The sequence below is a fragment of the Bubalus bubalis genome, chromosome 18 (genome assembly GCF_019923935.1).
Source record: "Bubalus bubalis isolate 160015118507 breed Murrah chromosome 18, NDDB_SH_1, whole genome shotgun sequence".
In the NCBI taxonomy this organism is placed as follows: domain Eukaryota; kingdom Metazoa; phylum Chordata; class Mammalia; order Artiodactyla; family Bovidae; genus Bubalus; species Bubalus bubalis.
Genome location: NC_059174.1, coordinates 39,772,433 through 39,791,711, shown reverse-complemented (window position 1 = coordinate 39,791,711; position 19,279 = coordinate 39,772,433). Strand labels below are relative to the sequence as shown.

The window sequence follows — 19,279 nt, the reverse complement described above, 5'->3', positions numbered from 1 at the left end:
TTTCATTTTTCACTTTTATGCATTGGAGAAGGAAATGGCAGCCCACTTCAGTATTCTTGCCTGGAGTATCACAGGGATGGCAGAACCTGGTGGGCTGCCGTCTATGGGGTCGCACAGAGTCAGACATGACTGAGGCGACTTAGCAGTGCAAACCCACACCACTCACCGGAGATTCTTCCCTCCTATGCCCACGCTGGTGAACTCAATCACCCGGGTGTTTGGATCCAGAGCCCCACCACTAGGCCCTCGGAGGTCTGGGTTGCGCCGATGACCGATGATGTAGTCTGAATCTTTCAGGTCAAAATGGCAGATGGGCAGGGAGCTCCGCCCTTTGGCTGACAGGACTGGGCCATGCTCTCCGGGTGGCAGGTTAGGAATCCTGAGAGAATAAGGTTATTTTGATCTATTTTTAACTCTTTAATCAGTTCTTGCTTTTGTGGTTGGAAATGGATATGACGTCCACGAGAATGGGAGCACCATGAGCACAGAGAATGGGTCTGTCTGGTTGACAACAAAACCGCAGTGCCTTGAGGCGTACATGATACACAGTAGGTATTCACTAATTAATCGCAACAGGGATAAATACATGCATGGGCTGAGTACAGGGAGCCTGAATTCTGGTTCCTTCTGGGTGCCTCAGAAAAGACCCTGATGCTGGGAAAGATTGAAGGCAGGAGAAGGGGACAACAGAGGACGAGATGCTTGGATGGCATCACAGACTCAATGGACATGAGTTTGAGCAAGCTCCAGGAGATGGTGAAGGACAGGGAAGCCTAGCGTGCTGCAATCCATGGGGTCGCAAAGAGTTGGACACGACCAAGTGACTGAACAACAGCTTGCCTTATTTTGGCCTCAAGTTACTTCCTTTACCAATGGTGAGAAAACCTCCCTGCTATAAAGTCAGCACAGAGTCTTTCCCTCTGAGCTCTTTCATTGGCATCTAATGGGACACGAAAAAGGACCCAGGCATCCTTAAGAAAACAAAACAAAACAAAAAACTACCCTGAGCTCCTCGGAGAAAGTGAATGAGATGTGAGCAGACCTCTATCCCCAGCACCGAGCTCAGGTGGCCCAGGTGTGGGAAGGGTCTCTGCAGGTGTGACTGCATGTTTTCCACAGGTCTTATGGTTCACGTAGGTCTCTGCCACCCCACGCCATGGGTCACAGACTTCCTCTAAGGCAGGTGTCCTCCGTGGAGCCCCCAGGGACTTTCATTGCCAGATATTATTGGATCAGCTCTCCTCTAACTGACCTGGACTCCATCTGCTCCTCTCTTCCTATGTTCCAGGCCCACCTCCTCCGTCACCACTACCACCAGATGCTTAACTGTACTTATTGTGCGCTGGGCACCGTTCTAAGCTCTTCACTTGAATTAGCTCATTTCGTTTTCACAACAACTCTACAGAGTGGGTACTGTTATTTGCATTTTACATAGGAGGAAACTGAGCCTCAGAAAAGGTAAAAGAAAGCTTTTCCAAGGCCATGCTTGCCCAGGACTGGAGCCCAGCTGGCTGCCCACCATTCGGTTGCCCCAGTGGAATCCTGCGTGTAGCTGGGAAGGGGCAGGTGGGCAGGAGGCAGGGTCCACAGGGGGTTGATGAACAATACAAAAGACCAGACTCCTCTTGTTTTCCAGAGGGAAATGTGGTAGTGTGGGGCTCTAGATGGGGCTGGGGTGAAAGAATGGTGGTCGTAGTGGGACAGAAGAGGGGTTAGGAGAGAGTCTCCTTACTGGCAGAAAAGATTGCTCTCAAAGTCTCCAACTTCCAGTGGGGAGAATTTTACTTTGAGCTTCTGAGTCTTCCCCACTGGCACGGTACCCGAGATGGGCTCCACAGAGAAGGGTGGCAGGGAAGTTTCATTCCAGTGGTCCATGGCACTGTCCACTGTGCTGAGCGTGTGCAGCGTGGCCTGGCTAAGCTGGTCTCTTTGGGAGAAACCTGGGGGCAGAGAAGAGTGCCAGTGATGTTCTGCATTTGCAGTGGGAGGGCGGTGATGGCAGCCCACTCATATAGGTCCTTAGGCACTCTCTATGGGGTCTGTGGGCTCACCTCTCCTAGCCGGTATACTTGACTTTGGGCCCCACGGGTAAGGAATTAGCTGTGTCTCACAGGAGATTCATGAAAAATACTTCTTTATTAATTACATCACATTTTCAAGTGTTTTTCCTTTTTACTCAAGGGTATGGGTCAAGTAGATGTCTGTGGGTCATCTGCCTTAAGAATAATGGGCTGTGAAATAATTTTTTGGAGCATCATTGCTTTAAAGCAGGGGTTCACAATCTGGAGTGTCCATGAAAAAGAGTCCATTGGAAAGAGTCCACGGGAATCTCCAAACTGAAAGAGTAGTACTGGACATTTGCCCACCAAGGGCTGGGTTCTCTTTACATGTACCAACTGCAAACTGGGCATGGGTGTGTGTTTTTCTGGGGAGTCAGTTCACAGATTTCATTAGCTTCTCCAAGAGTCTGTGATTTCTAGAAGGTTAAGATCTAAAAGAAAAGACTCCGAGGGATCTGTGAGAGGGGGTACCAGCTTTGTGGGGCCCAAGGAGGCAGAGTTCAGTTCTGGAGTTTCTTGGGCCCCTTTGGCTCTGCAGACGCTAGGGGGCCTCTGCTCTGCTTCTTTGCTACCAAGGGGGCGGTTGGAGCAGTGCTTGCTTCTCCGTGAACCAGACTCTTCTACTAATTGGGGGCCCAGCTCAAGCCCTGGGTTTTACCTGTCACCTCACTTACCTTGGTTGTCTGGCATGGCAAAGCTGACAGCCTTTGCTGTCTCTTCTGAGATCCAGTTGAATGCCAGCTGCACATTTCCTGAATTAATCAGTTCAAACCTGCAAACAGATCAGGGAACGGATGTGAGAAACACGTTGAAGACGGTTTTTGTCCTGTCTGCACATCATCTGTACCATTAACTTTTTTTTAAAGTCAAGTCACTTTGTTTCCTAAATGTTTCTTCAAAGGCAATTTTATTTGAAATCAAGCATGTGATTTAAAATTATAGTTCCTTCTAAAGCACAAAAATATATACATAGCTATTACAAGCCAAAGAATCCAGATGTTTAGCTCTTCATTCGTCTTGCATACCCCTGGCACACTGTGCCTTGAGCTCTCAGCCTGCATCGTGGTCATCCTGAAAAATTCCCATGGGAGAGGAAACAAAATCCATTCATAATACAGTATCTCCCTCAGGTGAAAACTCCAAGGCCTCTACCTTCCGGAATTACTTTCCCCCAGAAATAATGTCCTCATGGTCAGAAATCATTTGACCCCCGCCTGAAGTGTCTTCACTGGCTGAGCTACTGACTTGTCTCAGATTCTGAATTAGCGAATCCTCGTCGTGCCCCAAGTTTTCCTGCTCTGTGGTAAGAACTGGGAGACAGAAGCTTTTTCTGGAGTCACTGTTAAACGTGATCACAGACAGTCACAAGAGGATGATTCAAGGAAATGGTTGTGCAAGTGAGAAAAAAACACACACATTCTTCCCCATTTTAGGGGAGAAGTGGGAGCTGGGACTCGGGGGCAGGGGGAATAGGTCCAAGGGAGGGGCTGAAGGATTAGATGCCCTATATCCAGTCCAGGTAGACCATGCAGTTGTGCATGAAGTCAAGTGTTTTGGCCTCAGGGGCTTGTGTGAATTTATGAACTATGTGAATTTATGAGCACTGGTCTTTAGGCTAAAGCAAATTTTTATGAAGGGGAGAAATCTCAGCGGCACAGGATACTTCCAGTAGAAGCACTCTTGGTTTAGGCCCAGGGGTGAACAAAACATTTCTGTAAAGGTTTTGGGCATCATGAGCCAGAAGTCTCCGCAGTAGCTGCTCCCTTTGCTGTGGAAGCAGCCTTGGATGATAATAGACAAACAAGCTTGACTGTGTGCCCACACAACATACAGCATAACTGTATCTACAAAAATAAGCAGCTGCTGAGTTTGGGCCGTGGGCCAGAGTTTGGTGACCCCCACGGTAGGTGAAATGGCCACCAGCAGAAGATCCCACTTCCTGTCTCCTAGCTTTTGGTTCTATGATAATTTGAGAGGATACATTAAGGGCCAAAGTGCAGAATGAGTTGAACAATTAATTACCAATTTTTACAAAGTAGAAATGTCAGTGGTTTACACTTTTGTGTTTGTAATTCTCAAAGAAGAGTCACAGGCCTTCTCTCTGCCTGAAGACCCTTTTTCTCACTTCACCTGGCCACCTCTTATTTGTCCTCTGAAGTTCAGCTGGTCCACCACTTTAGGAAGCCTTCCCAGACACTTGTCTCTCCCCATATCTTGGTCTGCTTTTGGGATGCTTACTGCAAACCCAGAGCATTGGACTGTAACCATCAATTCAACCATTTTCACCCATTCCCCCAACACCCACTGTGAGCTCTTTGAGAGCAGGACCCATGCATCCTTGTACCAACTGAGTGTGAATAAAGGGTTAACATAACCCCTTCTCCTTCTAAGTACAGTTTTGACTTTGAATTAGTTTTTGAGTTCTGTGTCCGTGGAAGCCTGATAAGAGAGAAATATCATCTATATTATGAGACAACGTTGTTTACAGTAAAAATGACCCTTGATTGCTAACTTGCTTCAGGGCTGGGAGAAATCATGATACCTGGAGGGAAGCCATAGCACTGGGGTTCTCTGAGTGTAGTGACTCTTGTAACCGGGCAGGTCCCTTGCAGGAATCCTGGAAGCTATAGCCACGGAGTGCTTGTGAGAAATGTTGGCTTCTGTTGGTCACGGCCTTCCAAGCTAAGATGAACCTTATGCCCACCAACATGGATACTGTCTGAGCTGTCACTTGGGGCAGAGAGTTGGGCAATAAGAATAGTTTTTGGGTGGTGATACGGACCATTGCAAGGACTGTTCCCACTGAAGCTGAATCAAGTCTACATCTTGATTTCAAGTGTGAACTTGAATAGTTTTGTGGGTCTGAGTATTTTGTTGGACCTACGAAGACCCTCTGGTGCGTGCTACACAGATGTTATGTCTGGTCTGTGCTGTCGTGGACACGGAATAAATGTTTGAGTGAGTGAATGATGGAATGAAAGGACTACTCTAAGAGCGTCAGGAGGCTTCTGATGACTCACTCAAACACTCGAGTCTGGTAAACCAGGGTTTCCTTAAAGTGCACATCGGTAGTCTGGCACTTATATGAGGCGAAATTCACGTGGGCACTGATTTGCAGCTGCAGTTCTCGATAGTTCTCTTCTAGGACTGAGTAAGCCGGCTCGGGATCAGTCTCTATCACCTGCAACAAAGACAGCCATGTCCTCAGTGATGCAGAGCCAGCTGCCTCATGGGAATGATGGGGAGATGAGACAGTGCTTCATCCTACCCAAGCAAGTGAGCACCAGCCCACAAACCCAAGTTCCAGGATATCTGATGAGGTCAAACCTAAAATGACTCATAAATGGGAAAGGAAGAAACTGAGTAACACAAAATTACTGAGAGCAAACTACTGCACAGGCATGAGTTTTGGGGTCAGATACACTCCAAAAAAGGTTATAAAAAAGGAATCATAAAGATAGGAACAGATATTAATAAAACAGAAAATAAATCTAAAACAGAGAGGATCAGTGAAACTAAAAGCTGTTAATTTGAAAAGATTAAGAAAAACTCTGGTGAGAATGATCAAGAAGAATAAAAGAAAGACAGAATAAAAATAACCAACATCAAATGAAAAAGGACACATCACTGTCTACCCTACAGATACTTAAACATGATTAAAACATTATAAATAATTTTATGAAGATACATATGAAAACTTAGTTGAAGGGAAAATTCCTAGAAAAATAATTTAATAAAACAGACTCAAGGGACTTCCCTGGTGGCCCAGTGGTTAAGAATCTGCCTTGCAATGCAGGGGACGCAGGTTCGATCCCTTGTCAGGGAACTAAGGTCCCACATGCCACACACAGGCAACTAAAGCCTACACACCACAGCTAGAGAGAAGCCCTCACAGTGCAACGATAGATCCCATAACAAAGAGCCTGCGTGATACAGCTAAGACCCAATGCAGCCAAATAAATAAATATTAAGAAAAGGACTCAAAAACAAATTTAAAAAATCCTAAAGAGTCTTATTAATATTAAAGAAACTGAGCAGTAGCCAAAAAAAAAAAAAAATCTTTAAAAAGACCTAAAGAGCGACTTTCACTTTCACTGTTTGTATGGGCAGTGGGCTCCAAAATCACTGCAGATGGTGATTGCAGCCATGAAATTAAAAGACACTTACTCCTTGGGAGGAAAGTTATGATCAAACTAGATGGCATATTAAAAAGCAGAGACATTACTTTGTCAACAAAGGTCCGTCTAATCAAGGCTATGGTTTTTCCAGTAGTCATGTATGGATGTGAGAGCTGGACTGTGAAGAAAGCTGAGCGCCAAAGAATTGATGCTTTTGAACTGTGGTGTTGGAGAAGACTCTTGAGAGTCCCTTGGACTGCAAGGAGATCCAACCAGTCCATCCTAAAGGAGATCAGTCCTGGGTGTTCATTGGAAGGACTGATGTTGAAGCCGAAACTCCAATACTTTGTCCACCTGATGCAAAGAGCTGACTCATTTGAAAAGACCCTGATGCTGGGAAAGGTTGAGGGCAGAACAAGGGGACGACAGGATGAGATGGTTGGATGGCATCACCAACTCAACAGACATGGGTTTGGGTAGACTCTGGCAGCTGGTGATGGACAGGGAGGCCCGGAGTGCTGCGGTTCATGGGGTCGCAAAGAATCGGACACGACTGAGTGACTGAACTGATACTGATATTGAAAGAGAGATACACCTTGATGAATTAATGTTATAAAATGATCAATTTTTCTTAAACTGATTTATAGATACAATCCAATTCCAATCAGGTTTCCATCAGGGTTTTCATAGTACTTGTTTAAATGGATTCAAAAATTATTTAGAAAAACAAAGGGCCAAGAATAATCAAAATACTTTAGAACAAAACAGTATGGAGATAATCATGAAAAGATACACTAAAGAAAGTGAAAAGATAAGTGATAAATATGATGAGGATATTTCCCTCATAGCTCAGTTGGTAAAGAATCTGCCTGCAATGCAGGAGACCTGGGTTCGATTCCTGGGTTGGGAAGATCCCCTGGAGAAGGAAATGGCAATCCACTCCAGTATTCTTGCCTGGAAAATCCCATGGACAGAGCAGGCTGGTGGGCTACAGTCCATGGGGTCACAAAGAGTCGGACACAACTTAGCGGCTAAACTATAAACCGCCACCATAGGAACAAAAGAGCTTATCAAAACTAAAATAACTAATATCATGTTTTTCCAAGATAATGCCTGTGTTGTCCAAAGTGGGCTGTACCAATTTTTACTCCTGCTAGCAGAGAGCTTCTGTGGAAGCACTTGGACTTTATCTTGGAAAGCTGAGCTTTCACATACCCTATGGCTCAGCATTTCCACTTCCCGTGACTCAGTTTAGGAATATAAACTCTTGCAAATGAAGACCATGTGACCTGAACTATAATGCTCACAGAAATACTGTCCACAGTAGCAAACCTTAAGTAATTTTCAAAAGAAGAATGGGTAAATAATAATGTAATTCTACATAGCAGTGACATGGGTGTGTTACAGCCAAACGCAGCAACACAAATGACCACACCCAATAACCTATAAAAAATAAAGTTCTAAACCACACTGAAACAATATGCAGAACACACAGGTTAATTTAAACAAGCACTAAAAACAAAAATCAAGGGAATGAGCAAACAAGATCCTGGGATAGTGACCACCTCTCGGTTGGTGGGAAGGAATGGCTGAGAAGCACACAGGTAATCCTGGTTATATTCCTGTGTTGGGTATGGGTTCATCTCTGTTTATTATTTTATTAAAAAGAAACCAACTAAGGAATAATGAAAGGAGTGGCATGCATGGACCAAACAAGAGATTAACTTAATTCTGGACACTGAGGGAAAAAGGAAGCAGCTAAAAGACGAGTCGTGAGGTTTCTGAAATAGAAAAAGGTGGGGGACTTGCTCATCTAGAAACTAGATACTGAGACTTACACGAAAGCTCTGCCAATGAAGATGAGTGGTTTGTGTGGTATGTGTGGTGAGGATGGCAGGAGGCATGCTTGGAAGTTCAGTTTGCCGCTTTGGAACCCCAGGTCAGGTGACTGGGGACGGTTTCTTTCTTCCATGAAAGAACGAAATGATGAGACACTGAGCACGACAGCAGTAGGCATCTAAGCGCGCAGCCTGGCCAGTCTAGGGGCTTGGTGCTCCTACTCACTTTTCGTTTTGTAGTGAAAGTCCCGGGAGTGTTTCTGGGCACGTCCACCCACTTGACCGTCCGCATGCGGTCATCCCAGTCAGGTACTTGGTCTGCAGGGAGCGGAAACATGATCTTGGAGACCTTGCACTTGACCCCCATCTTCTTCAGGTTGATGGGCACGTCTGACTTCATGGTCACCACTACGTCCTTGGCACAGCCAGGGTGGAGGTGGCCCATCTGTGGAAGAGCCTTGTATTAGTATTTGGGGGAATTCAATCTTGAGGACTCTTCATGCCTGATGGTGCCATTCTAGGGGTAGAGCCAAAGTCCTGGCAAAAATGCATCATTCAAGAACATACATGTAGATCATCTTAAATATGTACATGAGGTTCTTAGAAATAGCATCATAAAAGCAAGAGCAGCTAGCTATATAGCTCAGAGAGCTCAGCCCAGTGCTCTGCGATGACATAAGAGGGGTGGGATAGTAGGGTGGGAGGGAAACTCAAGAGGGAAGGGATATAAGTATACACATAGCTGAGTCACTTCATTGTACAGCAGTAACTAATACAACACTGCAAAGCAATTATACCCCAATAAAAAAATAAATATTCATACAATGCAATACTATGAGAAATAAAAAGCAAAACATGAGGAACTAATATCATCAAACTGTTACATGCTTCATGTACTATTCTAAACCTTTACAAAATTCTACGAACCCCCATGACAACTCTATAGATGTGCAGCTATAACCCCTATTTTATAGGCAAGGAAACTGGTAAGTTGCTCAAGGTCATACCATTAATATTAGAATATCTGGATTCAGATCCAGGTAGGATGGTGCCAGATACCATACTCTTAACCATCTGTACTTCTTAATCATATGATCCATACAAATTATGGACAGATGTACATGGTACCTTAGCAGTTGTCAAGTGTGATCTAGTGACCCTTGGGAGCCCCTGGGACCTTTTCAGGAGTCCACAAGGTCAACCCTATTTTCATCATAGTGAACACTATTTCATCATGGAATTTCTCAGCATCGGCCTAGCCATCGACTTGGCAGACCTCACTCTCTTTTCTTAGGCCAGAGGGGACCCTTCTGGTACCAAGTGTGAGTGAGGGACACATCCACCCCATCCCATGTATCTGTGGGATGGGTCAACAGTCAAGTCAGGGTTGGTGTAGGCCTAAGGGAGTGTGGAAAACAAGGACTGTCCTTCACTTACCTGTGGGGAGAAAGAAACAGTAGCTAAAAGCGGCCATTCAAACCGTATCACATTCGCTTGGCTGTGATTTGTGATGCTGAAGCTCACATTATAGCTGGTTCCAATGTGGCAGTCCCCGAACTGGATGTGATTCAGCAGAGCAGCTAGGGGGCAGAAGCAGGGGGCAGTGAGTCCCCCCTTGTCTTGCAGGCTCCTTCCCCTGAGGGGCCTGTACCTCACCCTTGTGCGACCCTGCCCTCCTCGGACGGTCATCCGGGAAACCTGGAGTCCCTTGGCAGCATGCTTTCTCTCCTACGGGAGCATCTATTGACCATCCTTCCATCCACCCACCCATCCTGGTCCTCACCTCCATCTGTACAAAGGAAAACACAACCACCCCCTCAACTCCGTTTGCTGAAACAGTACTATTAAGGCTTGGAACTGCCATGCAGAATGCAGGAGTGCCCATTGAATTTGAATTACAAATAAATGACAAGTAATTTTTAGTATAAGTAATGTCCGAGGCAAAATCTGGGGACATAAATATACTCAAAGTTATATATGGTTTACCTAAAATCCATGTTTAATATCTAAAATTCAAATTTAATGGGGACTGCTGTATTCTGATTTTCCAAACCTGATAACCCTATTAGAAGTAAATGGAATCTGATTTCTGAACTAGGGTTCATGGCTGGCTCCCGCTTGACCCCTGATAAGAGAGATGCCACCCTGTAGCTGCAAACAGAGGTGAAAACACCAGATTCATGAGGAGCACTGATTTTAACCCCTGCTGTAGGGACTGCCTGATGCTACATTCTGGGACTGGAATTAAGCTCCTAGAAAAACTGTGAGACTGTGTTTATAACTCACTTCACAGCAGTCAGCTACAGTCAGGGTTCTGACGGATGCTTTTTGATAATAATGATGAAGTACATTTTCTCCTGCCCAATGAATGCAGCTAACCAAATGCAGCAGTGGTGCCTGACAGAATACAGAGCAGCACGTCTTCAGCTCTAACACACACACAGATCACCGAGGGATCTTGTTAAACAGCAAATTCTCATTCAATAGGTCTGAGGTGCTGGGGTGAGTCTGAAACTCCCATTTCTAGTGACTCCCAGGTGATGCCGATGCTGTAGGTTCTGACAGCATGTTTAGTAGTGAGGCTGCAAGGAACAGTCTAGGGGAAGCACAAACTTACACGTTCTCTAATTCAACCAGCAGACCATTTCCTTTAGAATGTCTAGGACACATGATACAGATGAAACAGACAATACCAACACAAGCCAGCTCGAAAATACAGACAGGGAAAACTCCAGAGATACATGTATTCACTTCTTAGCTAATCTGGAATTTAAATTTCACTTATTAACTAACTAAATTGGAATTTGAGCTCACAGAAAAAGTTCCCTATGGGGTAGACTCTCTTATTAATTATTCTCTGGAACTCCAGGCACATGCACACTGATGCTCAACAAATGTTCCTAGAGGGAACACATGGAGGATGTGGTGACTGAGCCAGGCCTGAAGGAGCAAACAGTAACAAGGAGGAGATGCCATCCTAAACTCCCAGGAAGCTAGCCAATCTGTTGTTTAAATTTCATTCTTATTTAAAATGACCCAAGAGGAACTTCCTTGGTGGTCCAGTGGTTGAGACTTTGCCTTTCAATATAGGGGTTGAGGGTTTGATCCCTGGTCAGGGAACTAAGATCCCACACACCTCGTGGTCAAAAAATAAAACAGAGGCAATGTTGTAATAAATTCAATATAGACTTTAAAAATAGTCCACATCTAAAAAAATATTAAAAAATAAAATGATAAAAATGACCCAAGGGCCAACAGTCGTCAACACCTCGTTGCTCTTCTCTCACCTGCCACCAAGTCTTCCATGGTGCTTTCCTCATTGGCCTCAGAGATATCTGAGGACTCCTGGCTGGAGGAAGCCACCAGCCCGTGGATGTTGTCCAAGGTGATGTCATCCTCATAGCCCTCTCCCGCCATGTGGATGACTGTATCCTCGTACTGGTTGTTGATCACTGACAAGTGAAGGGTGCCTGCCACTCTCCCTACTTTCTTGGAGTGGAAAACAACATCAAATTCAGCTACTTCTCCAGGAGGAACAACCAGGGAAGCTGTGTGAGCTTTCTTTGCTGCAATGAGAAGTGACAGACATGATCTAGAGTCAATTTAAAGGAATACGTATCTGTAAAGACCTGGACTCAAGGGAAAGCAGCCCTTGTGTGGGAAGGAGTCTTGCCTAGAGAGGCCGCTGGTGACAAGGCTGAGCATCTGACTCAGGCTGAGTACACATTAATTCCTAACAAAACGGCTACCGGCACCCGTTGCTCTCCAGAAGCTATACTCACCCTACTTACCTTTTGCTTGTGGTTTGTTTTCCTCTGTGATGTAGATGTAGGAGGTAGAAGGCTTCCCTTTCAGGGAGAAGACTCCTAGTTGGTCCTGTAGGTCAACATGCAGCTGGCAGAAGGAAGACAAGATGGAGCGTGAAGTTTACAGGTTGCTCATGCATTTGGAACTGAGTTGGGGAAGTACCCCTCTTAACCCCAAATCATTGTGCCTAGGCCTCACTGTTTTGAGTTTCTTATTGAGAGAGATAATAAATATTAGACCTGGAAAGGAGAAATAAAAATTTTAGCTCAGCTCTTGCTATTCAAATAAGGAAGCAGAGGTCCAGAGGGTATGGGGACTTTCTGGAACACCCAGCTATGTAGTGTTAAAATGGGGCTGCGAAGCCCTCTTTTATTGACAAATCAGTTGTAAAATATAAATTAGACTAATAAAGTGGGAATGACAGCTTTCCTGGTGGCTCAGATGATAAAGAATCTGCCTGTGATACAGGAGACCCAGGTTCAATCTCTGGGTTGAGAAGATCCCCTGGAGAAGGGAAAGGCTACCCCCTCCAGTATTCTTGCCTGGAGAATTCCATGGACAGTGGAGCCTGGTGGGCTGCAGTCCATGGGGGTCTCAAAGAGTTGGACACAACTAAGCAACTAATGCAACAACAAAAATAAAATGGAAATGAATATTCATCACTTTATGAGGACTTGCATGAACGTGAGTTCCTAAAAACCAGTATCTTCTAGATAGGAGTAGGTCATTTTCAAAAGTCCTACAGTTCTTTGAATAATACTTAAACGATTTATCACCTTTTCTGTAAAATAAAAACTTAAGTGCTGAACCCAAAGTCCCTTCAGATGTTATATCTCTCACCCCTGATGAAGTTTCTTTCATTTTTTTTTTTCTTTATTGCAAATGCAGTGTTCATTACAGAAAAAAAAGTTAAAAAATAAAGACACTCAGAACACCCATAATCCTATTCATTCAGCCTGGTGTATATCGCTGCTCACCGCCTTGCAACGTCATTTCCAGTGTGCCTTGCATCAGTGTCCCAGTAATCAGACCAACCCCGGTTCCCTCTGCACGCACCATGTCTTACCCACATTCCCATATGAGGAACATGAAAGAAGTCCTCACAAGTTAGGGATGGCAGAGACCCCAACATCAAAAGTCTCGCTTCTAGAAGACTCTCCCTTTTCACCCCATGCTCACCCTCCAGCAGTACCTTGGCGGGGATGGCACCACTGTTCTTGAGGATAAGAGGCAGTGTCTCTGAACGACCAAGCAGAAGCCTCTTAAAGAGAAGTAAGAGATTTCCATACTGGTTGTAGAGAACTGGTCGCACAACAGTCACCCGAGGGAGGTTCCCCTCTCCAACAATATCAAACACAAGGCTTCGGTTCTTGGCCAGGATGCTGCAGGGAACGGGAAGATAGAGGCCTGTCAGCCTAGCAAGGCAGGAAGGACATTCCACAGACAGCATGGCCTGCAGCCCTGCTGGAGGAGGGGAGCTGGGTAGCTGGTACCTGGGCAAGCCATCCAAGGTGGCCTCAAAGATGCACTGGTAGGTCTGCATGGTCTGTGGGGTGAAGGACACTGTGGCAAAGGCGTGTGAGCGGCTAGCAACACACATCTTGTTGGGTTCCACTTCAAAGATGTCTGTGATGCGGGCAAAGACCTGGAAAGGGGAAGGGGAGCAGGGACTGGTGTGTATACCACTCGATGTTTGCACAGGGCTTGCTGCTCATCTCTACTAGCCCTGCTGTGATTTCCCTCCTCTAAGCTCTGTGCAGGCATGTCCCACTACTTGGACAATCCTGCTCCTGGAAGGTGTGGCCTGGGTTCTTGGGGACCCAACCGTAAGCATTAATTGGCTGGACTTGGCCAGACTTGTGGTCTTTGCAATTAGATGAACTAAACTGTATCTTGGATAGCAGATCCACCCCACCCCACCCCCACTTTTCTCTCTCTCTCTCTCTCTCTCTCTCTCTCTCTCTCTCTCTCTCTCACACACACACACACACACACACAAATAAATTTAAAATGCCAGAGACTTCTGGTGGTTACTGATGTGAGGCTTGGGCTAGAAGCCAGACGAGAGAAAGGAGCAATGGAGACACCATGTGTGAGAGACGCGTGGCCTTTGGCAGATGATCTTCTGAAAGTTTGATTTCAGGTGACAACTCCAGTCAGTCTCCCAGGCCTCTGGCCACAGGCTGTGTTCCATCCTGCGTGTGAGGTCTCGGATTCACTGAGGCAAACCTTGTTATGGTGGGGCCATTCTGAGTGGGCTTCTGCTCTTTGCAATTTTAAGAGTGCTAGTTAGAACCACCTTCTGCAGCACTTTATCTGCTCCTGTCTTGGAGCAATGTTTGGGGAAGACTGTGGGTATGACCTCAAAAGGATTTTTTATTCTCATGGGAGGCAGGTGGGATTCAAGACTGACTATTCCTTCTTGCTCTTAAGCTGAGAGTATAATTTCTTTGCCCTTTCCAAAGGATAATCTGCACATTAAGGAAGGATGACAGCATGCATTTGTCTGGAAAAGTGTGGGCCTTGGTCACTGGGCCCCTGAGGCCATGTGAGGGCAGATTCAGCTAGGGATGCACCCATCACCAAAGGTTAATACAGTGCAAGCTCTGAAGCCTGGGCTAGAAGGTGAAGCACATCAGTGCCTACTGATTCATGGAATGAATGGAACTGCTCAAGAGGTGCTAGGCTTCTCTGTAGTCCCTTTTCCCAAAGGGGTGGAAGAAATACAGAGGAACTGGTGCCTGGGTAACTAATGAGTTACATTGGGTAGATTGGAATGATAAGACTTGTTCCATCCCTTTATTTTTGAGTTACTGTAAAAGGTCTTGTAAGAGCCAGAAATTAAAATTCTGCTTCATGTAAAAAAAGAAAAAAACAGAGGAGGACAACAACATAATGTCTACAAATCCCTGTTAAAAACCTATCTTTGTTTAGAAGTCAGGCTTGCTCATTTCTTATGTTTTTAGCAATGGAACAGGGAGAAAGCTGCCCTTTCCTGTCCCAAGAAGGCCAGAGAGTGATGACAGTCTCCCAAGCCCTGGCCCTCTGCAGTGACCGTTCCCCAAGAACGCACACTACCGTCAGCTCTAGGCTGGCCAATCCTCTAGGTCACCTCGCCACCACTGTTAGCTGTAAGAACTTACTCTCATGTGACTCTGGGGCACAAGGACCACCCGGGTCAAGACTCTACCTTTGACTAGAGAACTGATGTGGCTGAGAGACACTCGGCAGTGTTTGCAGCACACTGATCGGAAATTAACAGGGAGTGAAACCCACTGACTCAGTCCTTTCTCTTGGTCTCCTGAATTTTCTGTTCCACGGCAAGGAAACAGTGTCTCAGTGTGGTCCAACCCAGAGAGGGAAGGCAGTTTTGGTCTGGCAGAGCCCAAGATAGGCACTTATTTTCTAGCTGGTATTGACTCAGATGGGAAAGAATTTGCCTGCAATGCAGCAGACCTGGGTTCGATGCTTGGGTCAGGAAAATCCCCTGGAGAAGGGCATGGCAACCCACTCCAGTATTCTTGCCTGGAGAATCCCATGGACAGAGGAGCTTGGTGAGCTACAGTCCAGGGGGTCACAAAGGGTCAGACATGACTGAGCGATTTTCACTTCTGCTACTAAGTGGATGAAGCTTCGTTTTAAACCAAGCTATATATCTCTAGGCTCTGGGACCTAGGGGAAGAATGCAGCATTTTTGAGTCTCAATTTTCCTAACTATAAAACGGGGAGAAAATCTGATAATACAAATTTCTGAGGGTGAAATGAGATAAACGAACATCAGCGCAGTGCTCAGAATACAGCAGGAGCTCAATAAATGCTCACCTCATCTTACACTTTATAGAGTGACATCTCCCAAACCTCTTTCGTGCCAGAGCTGGCACTACCTTGCTCTATCCTGTAGACATGGCGAGTGTCTGGTGCAGGAGTGTTCGGCTCTGTCATGTGAACCCGTTTATCACAAGGTACCCAGAGAGACTTCCACTGGGACAAACGTATGTCCCCTCACACAACTTCCAGGGAGGCTGAGAGCCAGAAAATTCCCACTAGAGATGCAGGCTCCACAGCAGGGGTTTCCAAGAGCTCCCGCCCTGGCTTTACGCCAACCACAGTGGACCAGGGCCACAGTGGACCAGTCCGATCAAGTGGACTGGGGCGTCCTACCTTACTGGAGATGGGCTTAACCACGAGGTTCACATCACAGGCGATCTTTCCCACATTGCAGATCTTGAACCGAGCCTTGGCCTGGTGGCCCACCAGGACGTTGCAGAAGATGAACTTGTTCTCATCCTCCACATACAAGCCCCCGCTCTCTATGGTCTGCAGGATGCTGTTCAGGTTGGTGCTGCTACAGAGCTGGTGCTCCTCAAATATCAAGCCATTGTTGTCAGTCACAAAGGCTGGGGAGTGGAGGGAAGACTGTGAGATGGAGCCTAAGTGCCTGGTTTCTACTCTCTGTAATCCCTAACTTGGAGATTTAGACTCTGACAAAGGACGATCACAGGGGAGAGACAGGGGGATTCACATAAGGGAGTGTGAGGGGTGGGACAAATTCTATCTTCTCTTCCTTTTTGGACTGCTTTTGCTGATCTCCAGACTCCAACCACCTTCTTCTTCCAATAGAAAGGAGGATGAGATCTGGGGTGAGCTGAGGAAAGAAGGAGGCTTTCAGCTCACTTTGGTGCAAGTTTGCTGGGGACCTAGAACCAAAGCAGGAAGAGCTGTCTCTTGCTCCAAACTTGCTCTGTCACTGATCATTGTTCTTTGTGCACATTTGCACAGGGAGTGGCCTGGCCACTCGAACCCAGCAAGATCTCAGATGAGCAGAATTCGGTATTCCTGGGTCACCCTGTGCCACACCCCATCACACCACGATTCCCAGATAACACCGTCCATCTGAGAATCCTGGACCAAACTCAGGAAGACCTGGAGTTTAAAGCTGCACCTCCTCTTCTAGGTGTGCACATGCCCTGTAAGTCTTAAGGAAAAATATGGCTGAAGACACCACAGGAAGTTCTACGGTCCCAAAGGAAGAAGCCTAGCAATGTCTATTCGGTGCCTGCAGGGGGAGGGGTCTGTTACAGAGGAAGGTCTTTTAAGGGATGCTGCCCCATCTGAGAGCTCAGTACCTGGCTGACAGGCTTCAGCCAACAGGCTGTATGGGATGCCAGCGGGCTGGTCTCTTGGATCTCGGTCAGAGATATCAATTGCTATGAACTCTTCACATCTTCCCACGGGGTCAGCCACACAGTCAACAGTGATGACCTGTATCCCTCCGGAAGGGATGGTACCAAACCCAGGGTACACGGTGAACATCCCATGGGTGAAGCGAGCCTGCAGGAGGGGCGGAGGCAGAGTAAGTGGCAAGGTCTGAGCCCTTCCACCAGCCATGAGATGGTGTCAAGAAGGACTGGGTGGCGGGTTTGGGAGGCCCTCCCCATAAGCTCTCTCTGGGCTCCAGCTGTGCTCCTGGAGGCAGGGAGGGCCTGGAGGAGGGGGGTGGGGGACAGTCCTTCAGGAACAGGCTCTCTCAGCGCTTCTTTCTATACATATTCCTTCTGAACAATCATAGGTAAGTGGGAGTTTTAAGGAAATAGACATATTCCACATCAGAGATCAGATCAGTCACTCAGTCATGTCCGACTCTTTGCGACCCCATGAATCGCAGCATGCCAGGACTCCCTGTCCATCACCAACTCCCACATAGTATAACACTTATCCAGATGGGAAGCTCCAAGCAGAGGGGCAGGGCTTAAAAGTATCGACCTTTGAGTCAGATAGTCCTGGGTTTGAATCGCAGCCTTCAAACCCTCTTGGGTATTAACTGTTGGACCTTGGTCAAGTGACTTCTCTGAGTCTTAGTTTTATCCAGAAAATGGAGCTAAAGCCTTTACCCTGAGACCACCGGAGGCTTCAATGAAAGAATGTGCAAGAAGCAGTTAACAAAGCAATGGGCACAGAATCTGCTCAAAGCATGGGATGTTATCATGCACTCCTCTGGAGTGCTCCTCTTAGGAGCTTTCTTCCTTTTTTTGCCCTATTGTAATTGTGCTTTGAAGCATTTTTATGTTGGTTGCTTTGCCATCTTTGTCATATAACTCTAACATTTTGGTCATCTCGGTGTTGGCATCTATTGCTTATCTATTTTCACTTAGTTTGAGATCTTCCAGGTTCTTGATATGCTGAGGGATTTTCAGTGGAAACCTGGACATTTTGGATATTATATTATGAGACTCTGGATCCTACTAACCTTCTCTTTGGGCTGGCTTTCTCTGACACCTCTTGGGTGGGGACAGTAGTCCAGATTCCACACTGGACTTCTTACTGCTGCCAGGCCAGGGTGGGAGTTCCCGTTTCCCACTAGTCTTAGACCAGTATCACCCTCGGGGCGGCGGTGGGGGAAGGGTAATATTGTCTCATTACTGTTCTGCTGATTCCACAGAGTAGGAGGTCCACTGTGGGGAAGGGAAGGGCAGCTCATTTCCACACGGTTGGAGTGCAAGTCAAGGCTTCCCAATTGGTGTCTCTGTTGACAATGGCAGAGGTGGTGGTGGGTAATGAATGTCTGGGTCTCTGCTGAGTGTTCTTGGACATCACTTTGGCCTCATTACAGCCTGAATTGAGTGGGAAGTCTAGGTTCCTTGTGGGTCTTTTCTTGAAATATGTGGTGTAGGACCACAGATTTCTCTGTCATGTTTGACTGTAACATTACAGCTCTTATTTGAACATTCCTGTCTTGCTAGACTACCCTTTTCCTGGTTCTTTGGCTAGTGAGAGCAGGCTTTTGGTCTGTGCTTGTTGATGTTTCTGGATTGCTGGCTCCCTCAGTACCAAATCTGAGAAGTATGAAGTAAAAAGAAATCTCAGGGAACTCATCACTGTGATGTCTATTGGGTCCCAAGAACCTTAGCTGGTGTGATGGTTTTTTCTCTGTTTCTCAGTCTTCTGTTTGTTTTATATGTAATGTTCATGGCTTTTAGTCATACTTATTTGTAAGAATAGGGGAAAATCATCTACTTCATATTACCAGAAGTAAAAGTCTTCAAATCTCCTTTTATTTAAGCCAATCTGAATGGGCTTCTGTTTTGCATCAACAAATGATTATTTCTGGCTGTGCTGTGTCTTCGTTGCTTTGTGTGAGCTTCTCAAGTTGCAGGGAGCAGGGGCTACTCTTTGTTACAGCGTGCGGCTTTCTCGTTGCAGGGGCTTCTCCGGTTGCAGAGTACAGGCTCTGGGTGCATGGGCTTGGTAGTTGCAGCACCCAAGCTCAGTAGTTGTGGAACACAGGCCTAATTGCTCTGCGGCATGTGGAATCCTCCTGTGGAATCTTCGGACCCTCGTCCCCTGCATTGGCAGGGGGATTCTTATCCACTGCACCACCAGGGAAGTCCAACAAAAGATTCTTGATTAAAATACTTATGAAGAGTAGACACTAATTGTAAAGGAATGAGGAACCAAT

The 19,279-nt window shown here is 46.3% G+C and overlaps 1 protein-coding gene across 1 annotated transcript in view; it reads right to left on the bottom strand.

Moving 5' to 3' along the window:
- Window positions 1-19,279, bottom strand: part of HYDIN (HYDIN axonemal central pair apparatus protein) — a 420,256-nt gene that overhangs the window by 27,742 nt on the left and 373,235 nt on the right. The window contains exons 61-72 of the mRNA XM_044932144.2: window positions 16,950-17,154; window positions 15,985-16,220; window positions 13,317-13,468; window positions 13,016-13,205; window positions 11,808-11,910; window positions 11,304-11,582; window positions 9,454-9,596; window positions 8,243-8,461; window positions 5,081-5,241; window positions 2,735-2,832; window positions 1,733-1,940; window positions 167-379 (exon numbers count right to left, since the gene is read on the bottom strand). Coding sequence (XP_044788079.2) covers window positions 167-379; window positions 1,733-1,940; window positions 2,735-2,832; window positions 5,081-5,241; window positions 8,243-8,461; window positions 9,454-9,596; window positions 11,304-11,582; window positions 11,808-11,910; window positions 13,016-13,205; window positions 13,317-13,468; window positions 15,985-16,220; window positions 16,950-17,154 — 2,207 coding nt within the window. The remainder of the gene's footprint in view (window positions 1-166; window positions 380-1,732; window positions 1,941-2,734; window positions 2,833-5,080; window positions 5,242-8,242; window positions 8,462-9,453; window positions 9,597-11,303; window positions 11,583-11,807; window positions 11,911-13,015; window positions 13,206-13,316; window positions 13,469-15,984; window positions 16,221-16,949; window positions 17,155-19,279) is intronic.